The sequence below is a fragment of the Rhinoraja longicauda genome, chromosome 11, assembly GCF_053455715.1.
Source record: "Rhinoraja longicauda isolate Sanriku21f chromosome 11, sRhiLon1.1, whole genome shotgun sequence".
Taxonomy (NCBI): domain Eukaryota; kingdom Metazoa; phylum Chordata; class Chondrichthyes; order Rajiformes; family Arhynchobatidae; genus Rhinoraja; species Rhinoraja longicauda.
This window is the reverse complement of record NC_135963.1, coordinates 2195704-2218214: the sequence shown is the minus strand read 5'-3', so window position 1 is coordinate 2218214 and position 22511 is coordinate 2195704. Positions and strand designations below refer to the sequence as shown.

The 22511-nt window shown below is 46.1% G+C and overlaps 1 protein-coding gene across 1 annotated transcript in view; it reads right to left on the bottom strand.

Annotated features, from left to right (window-relative positions):
• Window positions 1–22511, bottom strand: part of LOC144598010 (di-N-acetylchitobiase-like) — a 44775-nt gene that overhangs the window by 2985 nt on the left and 19279 nt on the right. The window contains exons 4-6 of the mRNA XM_078407880.1: window positions 15361–15532; window positions 15185–15282; window positions 8525–8686 (exon numbers count right to left, since the gene is read on the bottom strand). Of these exons, the coding sequence (XP_078264006.1) occupies window positions 8525–8686; window positions 15185–15282; window positions 15361–15532 (432 nt within the window). The remainder of the gene's footprint in view (window positions 1–8524; window positions 8687–15184; window positions 15283–15360; window positions 15533–22511) is intronic.

Below are 22511 nucleotides of genomic sequence, written 5' to 3'. Positions count from 1 at the left end.
GCAGAAAATTCCACAACTTTAAAATGTCAATAACTTTAAAAATATAAGACGAATTAGAACGAAACTTGCTCTAGCCCACCCCAGGACAGTGATGAGTAAGGTGGGCCTAAAATTGTCACTCTATCGTATACTGTTTTGGCGGTATTTCCTGATCAACGGAAACAAACATAAGGCACAACAAATGCACAAACGAACGGCCAAACAAACAAGATGAGAGTTTTATTAATATACTAGATGAGGAGAATTAAAGTGTCCAGCAACCGGGAGATCAGGTAGGTTCAGGTGGGCTAACTAGCTGTTTCGCGAAACGATCGGCCAGTCTACGTTTGGTCTTGCCGATGTATATCCACATCTTGAACAACGGATACAGTAGATACAGCTGCCAATCTCCTATCCCCCCACATCCGGACCAAACTCAGATCCTGGGGGGACAGGGCTTTCTCCATCGCTGCTCCCACCCTATGGAACTCACTACCTCAAACCGTCAGTGACTCCTCCACACTCACCACATTCAAAACATCACTGAAGTCTCACCTATTCAGTACTGCCTTCAACCACTGCCTTTCTCTGTTCGTTTACTTATTTATCTATTTATTCACTTCCCTATGTTCTCTAAATCCCTGTAAAGCATCTTTGAGTATATGAAAAGCGCTATATAAATGTAATGTATTATTATTATTATTATTATTATTATTATTATTATAATGTTGGAGGAGATGCAAGTAAACCACTGCCTAACCTGAAAGGACTGTCAGGATCCCTGGACAAAGTCGAGGGAGGAGGTACGGGGACAGGTGTTGCATCTCCTGCAGTTGCAGGGGAAGGTATCTGGGGAGGGGGTGGTTTGGGTGGGAAGGGGTGAATTAACCAGGAAGTTGAGGAGGGGACGGTCTCTACAGAAGAATGAATGAATGAATGAACACAAACATACGGTAAACAATTAAGAATAAAGCATAAAACAATTAAAACATTAAGAATACCACATTACGGTTTGAGCATGTGAGTGAAATAAACCAGAGCAAAAACAGATTACAGTCTTTTGGTTGTTGAGCAGAGCTACTACGCTTGGAGAAAAAGTTGTTTTTATGTCTGGCTGTGGCTGCTTTGTCAGTCCGGAGTCGCCTTCCAGAGGGAAGTGCTTCAAAGAGTTTGTGACCAGGGTGCGACGGGTCAGAGATGATCTTACCCGCTCGCTTCCAGGCCCTTGCAGTGTACAGTTCATCAATGGGGGGGAAGGTTGCAGTCAACAACCTTCTCAGCTGATCGAACGATTCGTTGTAGCCTCCAGATGTCGTGCTTGGTGGCTGAGCCAAACCAGACCATGATGGAGAAGGTGAGGACAGACACTGTGATGGCAGTATAGAATTGGACAGTCATTGCCTGTGGCAGATTGTGTTTCCTCAGCTGCCGCAGGAAGTACATCCTCTGTTGGTCATTTTTGACTGTGGAGTCGATGGTGGCCCCACATTTAAGGTCCCTGGAGATGGTGGTTCCAAGGAACTTAAATGACTCCACAGATGTGACTGCGGTGTTGTTGATGGTGAGTGGGGGGAGGGGAAGGGGAGCTCTCCTAAAGTCTACAATCAGTTCCATTGACTTAAGAGCATTGAGCTCCAGGTTGTTGCGATGGCACCAGGACGCCAGCTGTGTCACTTCCTGTCTGTAGGCAGATTCCTCCCCAACCTGGATCCGTCAATTCAAGTTTGTGTCATCCGCAAACTTGAGAAGCTTGACAGAGGAGTCTGTGGAGTGCAGTCGTTGGTGTGCAGATAGTAAAGGAGAGGGGAGAAGGGGAGGCCTTGTGGTGCTCCTATGCTGAGGGTCTACGGGTCCCAGATGTGCTTTCCCAGCCTCCCATGCTGCTTCCTGGAAGTTGTCTGTCAGGAAGTTGATGATCCACTGACAGAGGGCTTCAGGCACAGTCAACAGGGAGAGTTTCGAAAGTAGTAGCTCTGGCACAATGGTGTTCAATGCAGAGTTAAAGTCCACAAACAAAATCCTTGCATAGGTCCCCTTGCGGTCTAGGTGCTGGAGGATGAAGTGCAGGTCGAGGTCGACTGCGTTATCCACCGATCTATTGGCTTGGTATGCAAACTGCAGAGCGTCCAGCAGGAGGTTTGTGATGTTTTACAGATGGGCCAGCACAAGTCTTTCAGTCTTCATGACTACAGAGGTCAGAGCGACAGGCCTGTAGTCATTAAGACCAGGGATCCTTGTCTTTTTGGGTACAGGGACATTAGTGGAGACTTTGAAGCAGGCAAGGACAGTACATGTTTGTAGGGACATTGAAAATGTCTGTGTAGATCGGTGCCAGTGGTTCCGCACAGAGTATGAGGGTAGAGGGGGAAACATTGTCCAGTCCTGGAGATTTCTGGAATTTTTTGAGGATGTAACTAGGAAAATTGACAGGGGAGAGCCGGTGGATGTGGTGTAACCCGACTTTCAGAAAGCCTTCAACAAGGTCCCACATAGGAGATTAGTGGGCAAAATTAGAGCACATGGTATTGGGGGTAGGGTACTGACATGGATAGAAAATTGGTTGGCAGACAGAAATCAAAAAGTGGGGATAGATGGGACCCTTTCAGAATGGCAGGCAGTGACTAGTGGGGGCAAGGCTCAGTGCTGGGACCGCAGCTACTTACAATATACATTAATGACTTGGATGAAGGAATTAAAAGTACCACTAGCAAAATTTCAGATGATACAAAGCTGGGTGGTAGTGTGAACTGTGAGAAAGGTGCTATTGAGGAATTAAGGTAAAATACGAAGTAAGTCTGATCAAGTCAAGGAACAATTAATGGTGATTGAGTCAAGGACTAAAAGATAGCCATCTGGGTAAAGGTTAATTAGGAACAATTATCACTGCTTGCTTTGCTATTGTGTGATATATCTCTGCTCGTTAACTAGAGGTTATGAAACCATAGATGGTTGAGAAGTGATTAACATCCTAATCACACAATGTTCCAGCAGAAACAACACTAGGATGTACGGGATTGGTCATAACTGGGGACTGGGAAGGCCTCCGGGGCTAGTTGTGATTGGATGAATATGTTGTCATGCTCCTCAATTGTGCCCCCTCCATTCTGTTATTTAGAAATTATATAAACATTGTCTTGGTGTATGAGTATGATTGTCCCAGCCTGTTCCGGAGACTGTGGGCTCTATAGGAGCAGATTTGGAGGAATCATCGCAGCGCTGCATTAAAGGTTTGAATTGAAGAACAAGTGTTTGGATCAATTATTATTGATCTAGATTGACATAAAGAACTGGAATCGTCACTATGAGGTTGCAGGGTGACTTGGACAGGTTGTGTGAATAGATAGATGCATGGCAGATGCAGTTTAATGTGGTTAAGTGTGAGGTTATCCACTTGGGTGGTAAGAATAGGAAGGCAGATTATTATCTGAATGGTGTCAAGTTAGGATCACAGCGAGGAGGTGACTGGAGGAGACTCACTGTGATGGATGTTTCTTTTGTTTGCTGTTAGTTTATGATTGTATGTGTTATTGCATTTTTATTGATTATGCTTATTGGTCTTATTGTTGAACTGCGGGTAATTTTTCATTTCACTACACATTTATGTGTATGTGACAAATAAATGGCTATTGATATTCAAAAGGGGACATACAATGAGATCTGGGTGTCCTCGTGCATCAGTCACTGAAAGGAAGCATGTTGCTACAGCAGCCAGTGAAGAAAGCCAATGGGATGTTGGCCTTCATAACAAGAGGAGTTGAGTAGAGGAGCAAAGAGGTCCTTCTGCAGTTATACAGGGCCCTTGTGAGACCGCTCCTGGAGTACTGTGTGCAGTGTCTCCAAATTTGAGGAAGGATATTCTTGCTATTGAGGGCCTGCAGCGTAGGTTTTCTAGATTAATTCCCGGAATGGCACGACTGTCCTATGTTGGATGACTGGAGCGGCTTGGCTTGTATACACTGAAATTTAGAAGGATGAGAGGGGATCTTATCGAAACATATAAGATTATTAAGGGGTTGGACACGTTAGAGGCAGGAAACATGTTCCCAATGTTGGGGGAGTCCAGAACCAGGGGCCACAGTTTAAGAGTAAGGGGTAGGCCATTTAGAACGGAGATGAGGAAAAACCTTTTCAGTCAGAGAGTTGTAAATCTGTGGAATTCTCTGCCGCAGAAGGCAGTGGAGGCCAATTCTCTGAAAGCATTCAAAGAGAGCTTGATAGGGCTCTTAAGGATAGCGGAGTCAGGGAGTATGGGGAGAAGGCAGGAATGGGGTACTGATTGTATGTGTTGTATGTGATGGCTGATGGGGTGGAAGGTAAGGACTAGGGAGACTCTGTCTGTAGTGACTAAAGGGAAGGGGAGCAAGGGCGGAGCTGCAGGGTACGAGGAGACACGAGTGAGGGCCTCATCTATGATGGGAGAGGGGAACCCCCGTTCCCTAAAGAATGAAGACATCGCAGATGTCCTGGTATAGAACATCATCATCATCTATATCTCTTGTTTGCCTTATCCCTAACCAGTCTGATGAATAATCTCGACTCGAAATGTCACCCATTCCTTCTCTCCAGAGATGCTGCCTGTCCCGCTGAGTTACTCCAACTTTTTGTGCCGATCCACAGCAGACTGTCCTCTCCCCCTTCCTGATCACCATCTACACCGCTGGCTTCATATACAACTCGGACTCCTGCCATCTGCAGACGTTTTCCGATGACTCTGCAATTGTGGGCTGCATCAGCGAGGGGAGGGAAACTGAATGCAGAGGTGTAGTCAACAACTTTGTTGAGTGGTGTTGGCTGAATCACTTGCAGCTTGACACCGACAGAACTAAGGAGTTAAGGGCCTGTCCCACTTAGGCAATTTTAAGGCGACTGCCGGCGACTAGGCTGTCGCCGACAGTTCACCGTGGTGTCGCGGGCATGATCGTGAGGAGTCTTCCAAAAATCGTAGTAGATCTCGACGCGTCGCTGAGAAATCAACCGGTTTGAAATTTCTCGACGACAGCTGGCTTGTCGCCAGGTATCGTAGCTTATTGCGGTTGCTGTCGCATGCGGTCCCCAGCTTTGTTGGTTCTCTTAGATGCATTTAGAAGCACATAATATTAAAATAAGTAAAGTCATTTCAAAATACCATAAAATGCTTGTGGTTAACGAATTTATTTACCGTCAGGACATTTGACAGGTAGATTGGAGGCGACAGTCTGACGGTCAGGTAAGCGTGGGAATTTTCACGATGTTTTTGGCCTCAGCCATTACATTTAAAGTGTGCTCCAAACCCAGATATGCAACCCAGAAACCATTTCCCTTACATTTTCAAAGAATGCCCACACACTTCACAAAAATCCACTGAACCACTTTTTAATTATTTTTTTTAATACAGCTTTTAGTAAACTGGAAGTAAATCCAGTTTATTCCTTGTTACAGTGAAGCTTGGTTTTCAAGAAATCCGGGCAAGATGTTTTATTTCAAAACTCTCAAGTACTGTAAGGAGTTTGTACGTTCTCCCCGTGACCTGCGTGGGTTTTCTCCGAGATCTTCGGTTTCCTCCCACACTCCAAAGACGTACAGGTATGTAGGTTAATTGGCGGGGTAAATGTAAAAATTGTCCCTAGTGGGAGTAGGATAGTGTTAATGTACGGGGATCGCTGGGCGGCACGGACTTGGTGGGCCGAAAAGGCCTGTTTCCGGCTGTATATATATGATATGATATGATATGATACTTACCGACTTGTCAGTGATTTCAGCGAAAATTAGGACGCCGGAGAAGCATCCACAGCGTGGGAATTTCCGCGATGTTTAAGGCCATCGGCCATTACATTTAAAGTGGGCTCCAAACCCAGATATGCAACCCAGAAACCAGATATGCATCTCCCTTACATTTTCAAAGAATGCCCACACTTTTCACAAAAATCCACTTAACCACTTTTTAAATTTTTATTTAATACAGCTATTAGTAAACTGGAAGCAAATCCAGTTTATTCCTTGTTACAGTGAAGCTTGGTTTTTATTTAACCGATATAAGGTGTTATTGTTCAAAACTCTCAAATACTTACCGACTTGTCAGTGATTTCGGCGAAAATCAGGACGCCAGAGAAGCATTGACAGCGTGGGAATTTTCGCAATGTTTCGGAAGACGGTGTAATCTCGACCAGACTTGGCATTGTCCTGGTCATTGTCTTCGGGTAAAAGAAAATTTCAGCGATCTGCTGCGACTTTGACAGTCGCCCGCAGTCGCCAAAAAAATCGCCTAAGTGGGACAGGCCCTTGAGTGGTGGAATTTTGGAAGACAGGAACATCTCTGCCCCCTATCTCCATCCAGGTCGTGGATGTGCAGGTTATCCAGGAGTAGAAGTACCTTGGAGTATACCTGGACAGTAAACTGGACTGGTCCAGGAACTGTATAAGAAGGGACAGAGCTGTCTGTACTTTCTGAGGAGGCTCTGCTCTTTCAGTAAGACGATGCAGATGTTTTATCAATCGGTGGTGGCCAGCGCCATCTTCTATGCTGTCGTATGCTGGGGTAGCAAGGCGGAGGCCGCGGACTCCAACAGAATCAACAAACTCGTCAGGAAGGCCGGCTCCATCCTGGGAATGGAGTTGGATTCATTGGAGGTCGTCTCGTAAAAGGGAGTGCTCCTCAAATTGTGGAGAATCTTGGGCAATACATCTCACCCTCTCCATGACACACTGGTCAACCTGAGAAGCACCTTCAGCAAAAGACTGGTCCCACCAAGGTGCAGCACAAAACTTTACAGGAGATCCTTTTTCCCTGTGGCTATTAAACCGTACAACTCCTCCCACTTCTGTCATGGATAGACTGATCCTCCCCCCACCCCCATCTTTGCACATACCTCATCCTTGACTTTTTCACTCGATCATTTTATTTCATGTTTGTGCAATATTACATATCTGCTGTGCAAGAACTGGTCACTTAGCTCAGCCTACCTGAAGTTATCTGATCTCCCGGTTGCTGGACACTTTAATTCTCCTTCCCTTTCCTACACAGACCTTTCAGTCCAAGGTCTCCTCCATTGTCAGAGTGAGGCTAAACGCAAATTGGAGCAACAGCATTTCATATTTCACTTGGGCAGCTTACAGCCCAGTGGTATGAATATTGATTTCTCTCACTTCAGGTAGCTTGGCATTCCCTCTCTCTGTATCCCTCCCCCACCCAAGTTGCACTAGCTTCTCATTTTCACCCTAGAAACAGCTAAAGGGCCTGTCCCACTTAGGCGATCTTTTTGGTGACTGCCGGCGACTGTCAAAGTCGTAGCAGATCACCGAACTTTTCTTTTACCCGACGACAATGACCAGGACAATGCCGAATCAGGTCGAGATTACAGCGTCTTCTGAAACATCGCGAAAATTCCCACGATGTCAATGCTTCTCCGGCGTCCTGGTTTTCGCTGAAATCAGTGACAAGTCGGTAAGTACTTGAGAGTTTTGAACAATAACACCTTGTATGAGTTACTTCAAAACCAAGCTTCACTATAACAAGGAATAAACTGGATATACTTGCAGTTTACTAATAGCTGTATTAAAAAAATAATTTAAAGTGGTTCAGTGGATTTTTGTGAAAAGTGTGTGGGCATTCTTTGAAAATGTAAGGGAGATGTATATCTGGTTTCTGCGTTGTATATCTGGGTTTGGAGCCCACTTTAAATGTAATGGCTGAGGCCAAAAACATCGCAGAAATTCCCACGCTTACCTGACCGTCAAACTGTCGCCTCCAATCTACCTGTCTAATGTCCTGACGGTAAATAAATTGGTTAAACACAAGCATTTTATGGTATTTTGAAATGACTTTACTTATTTTAATATTATGTGCTTCTAAATGTATCTTAAGAGAACCTATCAAACCTGGGGACAGCATGCGACAGCGACCGCAATAAGTTACGATACCTGGTGACAAGCCAGTTGATGCCGAGAGATTTCAAACCGTTTGATTTCTCGGCGACGCATCGAGATCCACTACGATCTTTGGAAGACTCCTCACGATCATGCCCACAACACCCCAGCGAACGTTCGGCGACAGCTTAGTCGCCGGCAGTCGCCTTAAACCTGTCTAAGTGGGACAGGCCCTTAACAATGGCCTGTTCCCTTTATCATCGTTACTTTTTTGCATATCTTTCATTCATTGTTCTTTATCTCTCCACATCACCATCTCTATCACTCGTTTCCCTTATCCCATACCAGTCAGAAAGGGTCTCGACCCGTAACGTCACCTATTCCTTCTCTCCAGAGATGCTGCCTGTCCCGCTGAGTTACTCCAACTTTTTTGTGTCTATCTTCGACTTAAACCAGCATAGCAGTTCCTTTTTAAGCATAATGTGTTTAGAGGCCTGTTATGCTGCTGTGAGTAAAAATTTAATTGTTCCTTTGTCGGTACATATGACAATTAAACAATCTGGACTTACCATGGATATAAAATAAAGGGGCTTGACTAGATTTGTAACTCTTGTCTTACTATATATTTGTGTACAATATAGGGCTTGACTCTTGCCTTACCGTATGTAGACTATCGAGGCTTGACTCGTGATTCTTGACTCACCATGTACACAAAATAAGGGGCTTTCCGCTCGTCATCCCACAGCCTGCCACTGAAGGACTTCGGAAGTAGCTTCATGATCTGCTTGTATTGGACCTGAGTTGCAACTTGTTCACTACAATGGATCCCATGGGAAGTAATATTTTTCACTGTACAATATCCAGCCTAAAAATACAAAGATGAACAAGATATATTTGTGAATAAATGTATTCTGATGAGATTAAACTTTAAGAAAGTTGTAAAATTTATCTCATGCCTTTTGGCTTCTAGTCTCTGGCCTTTGTACATTCATCTGTGTATCAAAACCCCACTGACCTATATCCACCTATCATTCGCAAGGCTTTGTCCTGCCATGTTCTCTTCCAGTTTTCTCCCCAACCCCACCACAATCGGTCTGAAGAAAGGCCCTGACTCAAAACGTCACTTATCTATGTTCTCCGGAGATGCTTCCTGACTCACTGGTTACTTCAGTACTTAGAAGAAACCCATGCGGTCACAGAGGGAATGTTCAAACTCCACACACAGAAAGCACTTGAGGTCAGGATCGAAACACAGTCTCTGGTGCTGTGAGGCAGTGGCACTACCAGCTGCATCACTGCTGCCTAAGAACTCGACTCTGCCGGGACTCGAACCTTGAACCTTTGACTCGCTTCAACGACTGAAAGTCCAAGCCGTTATCCAGTGTCACTGTGCCTGGTAGCCACAAAATGCTGGAGCAACTCAGCGGGACAACATCCCTGGAGAGAAGGAATGGGTGACGTTTCCGATATAGACCCTTCTTCAGACTGTCTACGTCACTGTGCTTGCCTTCTTCCCAGCAACCACCAGACTCTGGAACACTGCACAACAGCAGCCTCAGCCCATCTCAGCAACTATGATTTACTATGGACTTGGTTTTGATTGCACTGTTGGCACATCAGCTTTACACTCCTATCGTCTGCTTAACAAGTGTTAGCAATTATTAATTTATTATATTAGTGATTATTGTATATGTACTGGTGTGCTATTGCATTAATGGGCCTATTATGCTGCAGCAAGTAAGAATTTTATTATTCTGTTTCCGGTACATATGATAATGAAATGCTCTTGGCTCTTGACTTGCGGGTTTAAGTCATTGCGAGAACTTGGATAGGCTGGAAAGTAAAGCCCGCAACATTGAAAGTTGCAGTTCTGGAATGCCTCAAGGGGAATATATTCATCAAGGATGATTGAAGTACAACTGCTCACCACAGTTGACCTGCCGGAGATGGTGCAGGCTGGAACCCTTTAGATTCCTGGGCCTTACAATCCAGTCTTCTGGGGATGGGATTTTATATGAATGGGTGGATTGCATCTCGATGGGGCACCAATATCTTTGCTGGGTGGTTAACTGATCCTGTGTAGAGGGGACTGAGACAAGGATTAAAAGGTTGGGGGAGATAGCATTGTGAGGATAAAAAGGAATGGGAGAGATAGCTAGCAGAAGGCATGGTTTCATTAGGCCTTATTTAATGGATGGTTTGAGATCCTCAGATAATAATAATAATAATAATAATAATAATAATAATATTCATTTATTGTCATTGCAACGAGTACAACGAAATTAAAAAATAGCCAATCCTGACGGTGCGTACAAACATATATGCAATAAATGCAAAAACAAATAAATACATAAATACAATTATATTAAGTACAAGATTTTTTAACGGTGTTGCCTAGTGCAAAGGTAGTGTTCAGTTCTCGTATGGCCCTGGGGTAAAAACTGTTCTTAAGTCTGTTTGTTCGGGATTTGATCGACCTGAAACGTCGACCAGAGGGCAGATGAACAAACAGACGGTGGCCGGGGTGGGATGGATCTTTTATTATTTTGCCTGCTCTACTGAGGCAGCGTAGGCTGAACAGGTGCTCCAGGGAGGGCAGTGAGCAGCCGATGATCTTCTGGGCCGTCGTGATGACCCTCTGAAGGGCCTTCCTGTCCTTTTCTGAGCAGCTGGCATACCATGTGGTTATACAGTATGCCAGCACACTCTCGATGGAGCAGCGATAGAAGGACAACATGAGCTTCTCCTGCAGGTTGGTTTTCCTGAGGATCCTCAGGAAGTGGAGTCTCTGCTGTGCCTTCTTTACTGTGGTGATGGTGTTGGTAGACCAGGTAAGATCCTCTGCGATGTGCGTACCCAGGAACCTGAAAGCGGGTACCCTTTCCACACAGACCCCATTGATGTAGAGTGGGTCGTAATCTACACTGGTTTTTCTAAAGTCAATTATAAGTTCCTTTGTTTTGGAGGAGTTCAGGACCAGATTGTTCACTGAACACCATGCTGCCAGCCTTTGGATTTCATCCCTATAGGCTGTCTCATCTCCTCCTGAGATGAGTCCAACCACAGTCTTGTCATCCGCGAACTTGATGATGGTGTTGGTGGGATGGGTGGGGGCGCAGTCGTGACTGTAGAGGGAGTAAAGGATGGGGCTCAACACACAGCCCTGTGGTGAGCCGGTGCTCAGTGTAATGGTGGAGGAGAGGTGAGGGCCTATTTTGACGGTCTGGGGGCGGTTGGTCAGGAAGTCCTTGATCCATTGGCAGATGGTTTGGGAAAATCCAAGGTCGGAAAGTTTGGTGACCAGTCTGCTCGGGATGACCGTGTTAAAGGCAGAGCTGAAGTCGAGGAAGAGCATCCTCACATAGCTCCCCTGGTGTTCAAGGTGGGTCAGTGCAGTGTGAAGAGCAGTGTCGATGGCATCCCCTGTAGACCTATTTGCTCTGTAGGCAAACTGGTGTGGGTCGAAGGTGGGTGGGAGGCTGGCTTTGATGTGCTGCAGGACCAGTCTCTCGAAGCACTTTGTGATGACCGGTGTGAGTGCTACCGGACGGTAGTCGTTAAGACCGCTGATGACAGACTTTTTCGGCAGTGGGATGATTGTGGCGGACTTCAGGCAGGGAGGGATGGTGGATTTTAAAAGGGACAGGTTGAAGATTTTTGTGAAGACCTCAGATAATTGGTCTGCACATTCCCTCAGCACTCTGCCCGTCACACCATCGGGGCCTGCAGCTTTCCTGGGATTCACTGCTCTGAGCACGCGCTTAACATCATACTCCTGCACAGTGAAGGTGTTGCTGTCAGGTGCTGGAGAGGGTGTTATGTCTGCCACTGTAGCTTTCACCTCGAAACGAGCAAAGAAACAGTTAAGTTCCTCTGCCAGCGAGGCGTCGCCGTCGGCAGTCGTGCGGTTGCTGGTCTTGTAGTTGGTGATGTGCTGGATGCCTTGCCATACCCGCCGTGGGTCATTGTTGGTAAAGTGGTCCTCAATCTTCCTCTTGTAGGACGCTTTGGCATCCTTGATGCCTCTCTTCAGGTTGGTTCTAGCAGCACTGTATAGAGCTCTATCACTAGACCTGAAGGCGGTGTTACGGTCCTTGAGGAGAGACCTGACATCCTTTGTCATCCAGGGTTTCTGATTGGGATACAACCGGATGCGTTTGTCGACGGTGACATTGTCAACACAGTTTTGGATGTAGCAAAGTACAGTTGATGTGTACTCCTCCAAGTCCTGATCCTCAAAAATATCCCATTGGTCCTTTCGAAGCAATCCTGCAGCTGCGAGGAAGCTCCTTCAGGCCATGTCTTAACAGTCTTTATGGTGACTGGAGCTTTCCTCCTGAGTGGGGTGTATGCTGGAGTTAGGAATATGGACAGGTGATCTGACTGCCCCAGGTGTGGTAGTGGTGCTGACCTGAAACCCTTCTTAATATTTGAGTAAACCTTGTCTAGTGTGTTTTTCCCCCTGGTAGCACATCTTATGTGATGTTCAAGTTTCGGGAGAACTGACTTTAGGTCTGCATGATTGAAGTCCCCGGCTATGATGTGGGCTGCTTCTGGATATGTGCTCTGTTGTGAGTTTATTGCACCGAGCAGGTAGCCTAAAGCTGTGCTAGCGTTAGCATTCGGTGGGATGTAGACTGCTGTTACTATAACCCCTGTAAATTCGCGAGGAAGGTAAAAAGGCCTGCATTTAACTGTTAGGGACTCCAGATCAGGAGAACAGTGGCTATCTATGATTTGGATGTTAGTGCACCAGCTGTTGTGCACGTAAATGCATAACCCCCCCCCCCCTTGCTCTTACCGGAGTCGATGTTTCTGTCCCAACGAAACGCTGTACGCCCGGCTAGCTCAATGGCTCCGTCTGGGATAAGTGGATGAAGCCATGTCTCTGTTAATAAGAGAATGCAACAGTCCTCCACGAGTTTGTTTGCTGAAATCTGTAGTTTTAGTTCGTCCATTTTGTTGATGATGGATCTGGCGTTGGTGAGAAACATGATGGGTAGCGGTGGTTTGTGTGGCTGTCTCTTTAGCTTGGCAAGTATACCGGACCGGCATCCTCGCTTTTGCTTCCTGTTTCTCCTCCGCCTGCGACGCCTGTTCGCGCCGACAACTATCCACGGAGCGCCCGGTGTCCTGGCTATCTCTTCCGGTATATTTCGCGGGTGTGGAAATTCGCGCACAAGGTCCCGATTGCACTGGAATCCTATGATCAGAAGATCCTTTCGGTTGTAGGTAGGATTTGCCTGATTTGCCTGGTTTGCATGACTAAAATTGACTAACAGACATAACACAGATAACACACATAAAACGCACCGAAAGGGAGAGCTGTGAGCCGCTGCGTCCGTGCGCGCCGCCATCTTTACTCTGCATTTACATCAACACGCAAAACACGTATGCGATTGGATATCCCTCCATTCCCTGCATAATCATGTGCCTATCCAAAAGCCCCTTAAAGCCCACTATAGTATCAGCCTCCAACACCATCTCCGGCAAAAGTGTTCCAAGCGCCCATCAAACTCTGTTTAAGTTGCTCCGCACATCCATCCATCCATCCATCCATCCATCCATCCATCCATCCATCCATCCATCCATCCATCCATCCATCCATCTCTCAGATCTTGTGTATATATATATATATATATATATATATATATATATATATATATATATATATATATATATATATATCCGTATGTATCTATTTATTTCTGTGATGTTGCCAAACCGGTAAATCATCACGCCACAATTATTGCGCCACCTTAATCACCACTCTCAAGGCCACTGTTTATACCAAGTTTTATCTAAATCGGTCTTATATGTTTCAAGTTAGAGACATTTTAAGGTTCAAAAATCTAATTTCTGAAGACCTTTTTCCAAGTGCTGCAGTGCATATGACGTCACCATAGGGCAGGCACGGACTCTCTCTTCACTCGCACAAACAAGATGGACGCCGTTAGCAGAGCTGCCCGCCCGCAATAAGGGGCTCCCCTCTCCTCTCTCCCCTTGCTTCTCTCCTCTCTCCCTCTCTCCCCTCTCCCCCACAACTGCCGCGAGTAATACCAGCTCGGCTAGGCCACAGCCGCCGCCGTGCTGCCCATCTCAAGTAGTCCGATGCTCCGGGAGAGTTAGAGTGGGGGGGACGGGGAGGGTGGGAGGAGGAGAGATTATGGGTGGGAGGGAGAGTGGGACTGGGGAGGGGGACAGCGGGGGTGGGGGGATTGGTGGTGGGGGGAAGAGAGAGTGGGGGAAAGGGGGGTGGTGGGGAAAGGAGGTGGGGAGAGCAAGAGTGGGGCTGGGGAGGAGAGAATGGGGGGGGGAATGGGCCCAACTTTGTCTAGTCTCCTCTGAACTTTGTCCCTCTATCTTTGGACCTGAGATCTGGATGAGGGAAGGGAAGGATTAGGTATGCAGGTGAAAAGGAGACGAGAATGGAATCTGCATGGAGGAGAGGGGGTGGGAGTGGATGTGGGAGGGAGGAGGTTGGGAGGGAAGAGTGCGGAAAGATTGGAGAGAAAAGAGGGTGGTATGGGAGGGGGGAGTGGGGAGAGTAGGGATAAAGAGGGGGGGAGGGCAGGGGGTTGTGCGCTTGTGGGGAGGAGAGAGGTGGGAGAGGGAGGAAGATAAGAGAGGAAGTTGTTGGGATGATTCTTCTTTAAACTTTGCCCCTCTCAACTTAACTTTGCCACTTTCACTTTGGACCTCAATTGTAACTGAAACCTAGCAGAAGGACAAGGTAGGATTTGGTACACAGTCAAAGAGAGGACAAAAATGGAATTTGTATGGAGGAATAGGGGTGGGGTAAGGTTGGAGCGGGACAAGTGGCAGGGGCAAGGAGAGGGTGGAGGGGGTGCTCCTTACAGCTCTTTGTGTCTCCAAAATTTTAGATAATTGTAGGCTGAGAAGAGAACTCAGAAAATGGAAGGTAAAGAAATTGCATCATTAGCGTTAAGCAACAAAGAATGTGCTGGAGGAACTCTGGGTCGAGCATTATCTGTGGATGGAAAGGAAGGATCGACATTTTAGATCGAAATGTCAAACATTTAAACATGAAAGACTAGAGGACATAACTTTAAAGTGAGAGGGGCAAAGTTTAAAGATGTGCGGGGCTAGTCTTGTTTTACAGATGGGTATGGAGGGATATGGATCACCTGCAGGCAGAGGAGATTTATTTAACTTGGCATCAAGTTCTGCACAGACATTGTGGTCTGAAGGGTGGTGCTATACTGTTCTTTGTTCCATTACCTGTTCGATACAAACCATTTTGTTCTTCAGAAAGGACAGTGCAACTCTTTCCAAAGCCATAATAAGATATTTGCTGGAGGTTTGATCAAAATAATAAGGATAGATAATAACAACACCTTACCTCAAAGAGGTGTGTGCATGGATAGTCTCTACCAAACCATGCAACTCCCATCACCAGCTTTCTGGGGCTAATGCCCAATCTAATATAGTCAGTGAGACCTGCAAAGGATGAATTAATTAATGTAGATCAAGATTAATATCAATACACCTTGAGGCTGAAGGTCTTACTGTACATACCTGACAAAACCTGCAGGTAGGGAGAACTTGGTCTTGCAATACATCCAGTCCGTTGGTCTTGAGGAATGCCATAGGATTGTACAAAGAAATAATCACAGGATTCTGAAATGTTTAAAAAGTCATAGCAATGTCCATCCATGCAGTTTGGTGACCATGCAGCGCTGAACGTGATCTAAGAGCCAAATGTAACAAGAAGTTACGTTTAAACGTCACCACACATGAAATGCTATTATCACTCCATACAGCTGCGTAGTTCACAGGAGCTGTGCGTGTGAAAGGCATCAGAATTTATAACACTGATGAAAGAGAGAAAATAATGTTTCAAAATATTCAATTCACAGCATTCATCCACTTTCTCAGCCCAATGTTCAGCTTCCGTCTCTCCGAAAGGGTTCAATGAGTTTCCCATTCTCTGACTTCTCTCTGCTCCCATTCGCCAAAAGGAACAGATGCTTGAACTCGTGCACCCACAGATTCCAGAGCCGCTTCTTATCAGGCTACTGAATGGTCCCTCCATAAGCTTAGTGCACTGTCCGATTCACCTCTACCCCATTGAGGACCTTGGACTTTGTCTCTGCAATTATGTGCTACAATGCTGAGAACAATATTCTGCACTTTGCTCTATCTATTGTTCGTGACCTTCGTCGATCTGACAAAGGCCTTCGACACTGTCAGCAGAGATGGCTTCTGGAAGATAATGCAGAAGTTTGGCTGACCCAGCAAGTTCATCATGATTGTCCGGCAGTTCCATGACGGCAAGATGGTGAAAGTGCTAGATGATGGAGACAAGTCGGAAGCCTTTCCAGTGACAAACGGCGTGAGGCAAGGTTGTGTTCTTGCCCCTACACTCTTCAGCATGGTCTTCTCTGCCATGCTGACTGATGCCTTCTGTGACTGCCAGGATGGAATATACATCAGGTACAGAACTGACAGCAGGCTGTTCAACCTCAGGCGCCTGCAAGCTGTTACAAAGGTGAAAGAGACCCTCATCAGAGATTTTTTGTTTGCTGATGACTGCGCCCTCAACGCCAGCACAGAGCAGAAGATGCAGCATGAAATGGACTGCTTCTCACAGGCCTGTGACATGTTTGGTCTCTCCATTAGCATCAAAAAGACTGAAGTTATGTACCAGCCCGCGCCTGGAAAGCCCTACCAGGAACCACAAGGGGCAGAATCTACAGGCAGTCGACAGCTTTACCTATCTGAGTAGTACAATCTCGCTAGTGGTGAACATTGATGCTGAGGTCAACAACAGGATTGCCAAGGCCAGCGCTGCCTTTGCGCAACTCCGTGAGAACGTTTGGGAGCGGAGAGGACTCAGTCTTACCACCAAGCTGAAGATCTACCGTGCAGTGGTACTCACCATTCTTCTCTATGCCAATGAGACCTGGACTGTCTACAGCAGACATGCCAAAAAGCTCAACCACTTTCACTTGAGCTGCCTACACAGACTCCTTCACATCAGGTGGCAGGACAAAATTCCAGACACAGAAGTCTTGGACGGGCCAGAATCCCCAGTGTCCACACCCTCCTATGGAAAGTCCAAGCCAGATGGGCAGGCCATGTCGTCAGAATGCCCGAGAGTCGACTGCCAAAACAGCTTCTGTATGGAGAACTGTGTCAGGGCAAGCGCTCAGTAGGAGGACAGAAGAAACGGTTTAAGGACTGCCTCAAAGTGTCCGTCAAAGACATGGACATCAACTTCAGCACTTGGGAGTCTCTTGCTCTGGACCGTCCAACCTGGCGTAGCAAGCTCACCACAGTAGCCCGTGCAGCAGAGAACAGACACACTGCAGAGGCCCAGAGGAAACGCACCGCGCTCAAGGCCCGGGCTACCTCCACTTCCACTGCAGCACCCATCCACTTGTATCCTACGTGTGGGCGTGCCTTCTGGGCCCGGATTGGCCTCACCAGTTACTTCCGGACCCACAGTCACCAATCCTCCAAATGAAAGTGAAGCCATGGTCATCTTCGAACCCGAAGGACGAACAACAAAAACAACAACAACAACAACAACAACATCTATTGTACTTGAGTTTGAATTGATTGTATTTATGTATAAAATTATCTGATCTGATCGGATAGCATGCAAAAGAAACCTTTTCACTGTACCTCGGTACACGTGACAATATAAACCTAAACCTAGACAGGGCATTGGTGAGACTACACCTGGAGTATTGCGTACAGTTTTGGTCTCCTAATCTGAGGAAAGACATTCTTGCCATAGAGGGAGTACAGAGAAGGTTCACCAGATTGATTCCTGGGATGGCAGGACTTTCATATGAAGAAAACTGGATAGACTCGGCTTGTACTCGCTGGAATTTAGAAGATTAAGGGGGGATCTTATGGAAACTTACAAAATTCTTAAGGGGTTGGACAGGCTAGATGCAGGAAGATTGTTCCCGATGTTGGGGAAGTCCAGAACAAGGGGTCACAATTTAAGAATAAGGGGGGTCTTTTAGGACCGAGATGAGAAAGTTTTTTTTCACACAGAGTAGTGAATCTGTAGAATTCTCTGCCACAGAAGGTAGTTGAGGCCAGTTCATTGGCTATATTTAAGAGGGAGTTAGATGTGGCCCTTATGGCTAAAGGGATCAGGCGGTATGGAGAGAAGGCAGGTACGGGATACTGAGTTGGATGATCAGCCATGATCATATTGAATGGCGGTGCAGGCTCGAAGGGCCGAATGGCCTACTCCTGCACCTATTTTTCTATGTTTCTATGTTTCTAGACAAAGTCTGTGCAAATCCAGTTTACGTGCTTGTTCAACATCCAGGTTTGGGTTCCAAATAGATGGTCCCTTTGTTGCTCCCACTTCTCTGACCCAGTGACAAGGTAGGAGGGTTAAGTCGCCCTGTCAGGCGGGAGCTGAAATCTGATAACCCAGCACTGAGCAGGGTAGGCACGGCTCACGTAACCACAGGCTTCACCACAGCTCAGCAACACCATCACTCCATTCCAAGAGAAATAGCTCTGGTCTGCACACTTTTTAACAGCAACATTTTCCCTCTACCGTCAAAAGATTTGGCTGGGAATGTACAAGGCAGGATTAGTACGTAATCCTTTCTGGATTTTCAGAAGTCCTTTAATAAAGTGCCGCATGTGAGGCTGCTCAAGAAGATGAGATCCCATGCATTCGAGGGATGATACTAACCTGGAGAGCAGGTTGGCAGAAGGCAAAGAGTGGCAATAAAGGGGGCTTTTTCTGGTTGGATGCCGCTGACTAGCAGTGTTCCGCAGGGGTCGGTGCTGGGGGCACAACTCTTCACATTGTCTATCAATGATTTGGATGAGGGAATTGAAGGCTTCGTGGCCAAGTTTGCAGATGATATGAAGATATGTGGAGGGGCAAGTAATGTAGAGAAAGCAAGGACTTTGCAGAAGGACTTGGACAGGTTGGGAAAGTGGGCAGAAAACTGGCAGATGGAATACCACGGTATGGATCATACATTTAGTAGTAGGAATGAAGGTGCAGAATATTTTTGAAATGGGGAGAGAATTCAGAAATCGGAGGTGCAAAGGGACTTGGGAGTGCTGGTGCAGGATTCCCAAAACGTTAATTTGCAAGTCGAATCGATAGTAAGAAAGGCAAAAGCATTTATTTCAAGAGGACTAGAATATAAAAACAGGGATGTAATGCTGACCGCATTTGGAATATTGTGAGCAGTTTTGGGCCCCGTATCTGAGGAGGGATGTGCTGGCATTAGAGAGTGTCCAGAGGAGGCTTGAGAAAATGATCACAGGGATGTTTGGTTTAACATCTGATGAGCGTTTGACAGCACTGAGCCTGTACTCGCTGAAATATAGTAGAATAAGAGGGGACATCATTGTAACTTACCAAACAGTGAAAGGCCTGGATAGAGTGGATGTATCGGATGTTTCCACTAGTGGGAGAGTCTAGGACCAGAGGTCATAGCCTCAGAATAAAAAGACATACCTTTAGAAAGGAGATGAAGTGGAATGTCTTAGTCAGAGGGTGGTGAATCTGTGAAATTCATTGCCACAGACGGCTGTGGAGGCCATCAATGGGTATTTTTAAGGTGGAGATTGACAGACTGAGTTTGAGTTTAGTTTATTGTCATGTGTACCGAGGTACAGTGAAAAGCTTTTGTGTGCTAATCAGTCAGCAGAAAGACAATACTGTACATGATTACAATCGCCATAAGGTAATAAGGAATAGGAGTAGAATTAGGCATTCGGCCCATCAAGTCTACTCTGCCATTCAAATATGTCTGATCTGTCCCTCCCTCCTAATCCCATTCTCCTGCCTTCTTACCATAACCTCTGACACCTATACTAATCAAGAATCTATCTATATCTTACTTTAAAATATCCACTGACGGCCTCCACAGCCTTCTGTGGCAAAGAATTCCACAGATTCACTACCCTCCGACGAAAGAAATTTCTCCTTGTCTCCTTCCTAAAAGAATGTCCTTTAATTCTGAGGCTATGACCTCTAGTCCTAGACTTTCCCACCAGTGGAAACATCCTCCCCGCATCCACTCTATCCAAGCCTTTCACTATGTTTCAATGAGGTCCCCCCTCGTTCTTCTAAATTCTAGCGAGTACAGGCCCAGTGTCGACAAACACTCGTCATATGTTAACCTACTCATTCCTGGGATCATCTTGACTCTTGGTTAGTAACGGTGTTAGGGGTTAAGGGGAGACGGCAGGAGAATGGGGTTGAGAGGGAAAGATAGATCAGCCATGATTGAATGGCAGAGTAGACTTGATCGGGCTGAATGGCCCAATTCTGCACCTATAATTTATGAACTTATGAAGTAGGATTAGTCGACGGTCCCTTTACTGCTCCGTCTTCTATGACCCAGTGACTAGGGTGGGTGGGGGTGGAGGGGGTTAGATCACCCTGTAAGGCGGCAGCTTAAACCTGATAACCCAGCACTGAACAGGAGCAGGCTCATGGAAACACAGGCTTCACCACAGCTCAGCAACTCCATCACTCCATTCCAGTGGCAATGTGGTATGCACACAATTTAACAGCAAGATTTCGCTCTCCATCAACGATTTGAATGAGAACGTACAAGGCAGGATGCAGATGACACTAAAGTGGGTGGTATTGCATGTTGTATGCTGTCCATGTTGTATAACTCTATGAACCTAAAAGTGTTTAATTGTCATATGGAGATAAAACAGAACAATCAAGATCTTATTTGGTGCAGCTTAACAATGTCATGTTCCACTATCAGTACATATCAAAGATGGTTATCAAAGGTTACAGCAGGATCATGAGAAGCCTGGCAAGTGGGCAGAGAAATAGTTCATGGATATTATTGCAGATCTAAGTGAGGTGTTGGATTTTGGGAAGTCTGACCAGTGCAGGACCTTCACAGGAAACGGCAGGATTCAGGGGAGAGTTGCAAAGCAGAGGGATCTAGGGGAATAGATAGGATAGATGCAGAGTCTTTTACCCAGAATAGGGGAATCAAGAACCAGAGGACATAAGTTTAAGATGAGAGGGAAAATATTTAATAGGAACCTGAGGGTCAACTATTCAATGGTCAATGGTCAATGGTTCTTTTATTTTCACTTGTACTAAGGTAGAGTGAAATATATTTTTTGCATTTAGATCAGTGAGATTAGTGCCATACATAAAGACAATCCCCAATTAAGTAGCCCATGCACAGAAACAGCTCACTGTCTATGTAGCAGTTGCCAGATTTTGGCACATTTTACACAGTCCAAGCTGCAGCTGACCATTAAAGCCCATTGCACCCTTCACCTTTTTATGATCACCAACTACTCTCTGGGCCTTCAGCTTTCATGCCCCGGGGTTTGCTGTCAACCTTGAAGGCACGGAAGGTTGTGCTGAATGCTGTCCATGCTGTATGACTCTATGACACTAAATGTGTTTAATTGTCATATGGAGGAACAACAGAACAATCAAAATCTTATTTGGTGCAGCTTAACAATGTCATTCTTCCACTATCAGTACATATCAACTTCCACACTGCCCACAATTTCAGTTGGACTATCTCTGACACCCAATAAATGTGGTGAGTGGTTTCCGTACCTGGGAAGTCTGACCAGTGCAGGACCTTCACAGGAAACGGCAGGATTCAGGGGAGAGTTAGACAATAGACAATAGACAATAGGTGCAGGAGTAGGCCATTGGGCTCTTCGAGCCAGCACCGCCATTCAATGTGATCATGGCTGATCATTCTCAATCAGTACCCCGTTCCTGCTTTCTCCCCATACCCCCTGACTCCGCTATCCTTAAGAGCTCTACCTAGCTCTCTCTTGAATGTATTCAGAGAATTGGCCTCCACTGCTCTCTGAGGCAGAGAATTCCACAGATTCACAACTCTCTGACTGAAAACGTTTTTCCTCATCTCTGTTCTAAATGGCCTATCCCTTATTCTTAAACTGTGGCCCCTGGTTCTGGACTCTCCCAACATTGGGAACATGTTTCCTGCCTCTAATGTGTCCAACCCCTTAATAATCTTATACGTTTCGATAAGATCCCCTCTCATCCTTCTAAATTCCAGTGTATACAAGCCTAGTCGCTCCAGTCTTTCAACATATGACAGTCCCGCCATTCCGGGAATTAACCTAGTAAACCTACGCTGCACGCCCTCAATAGCAAGAATATCCTTCCTCAAATTTGGAGACCAAAACTGCACACAGTACTCCAGGTGTGGTCTCCCTCGGGCCCTGTACAACTGCAGAAGGACCTCTTTACCCCTATACTTAACTCCTCTTGTTATGAAGGCCAACATTCCATTGGATTTCTTCACTGCCTGCTGGACCTGCATGCTTCCTTTCAGTGACTGATGCACTAGGACACCCAGATCACGTTGTACGTCCCCTTTTCCTAACTTGACACCATTCAGATAATAATCTGCCTTCCTATTCTTACCACCAAAGTGGATAACCTCACACTTATCCACATTAAACTGCATCTGCCAAGCACTCGCCCACTCACACAACCTGTCCTAGTCACCCTGCAACCTCATAGCATCTTCCTCACAGTTCACACTGCCACCCAGCTTTGTATCATCTGCAAATTTGCTAATGGTACTTTTAATCCCTTCATCCAAGTCATTGATGTATATTGTAAATAGCTGCGGTCCCAACACCGAGCCTTGCGGTACCCCACTAGTCACTGCCTGCCATTCTGAAAGGGACCCATT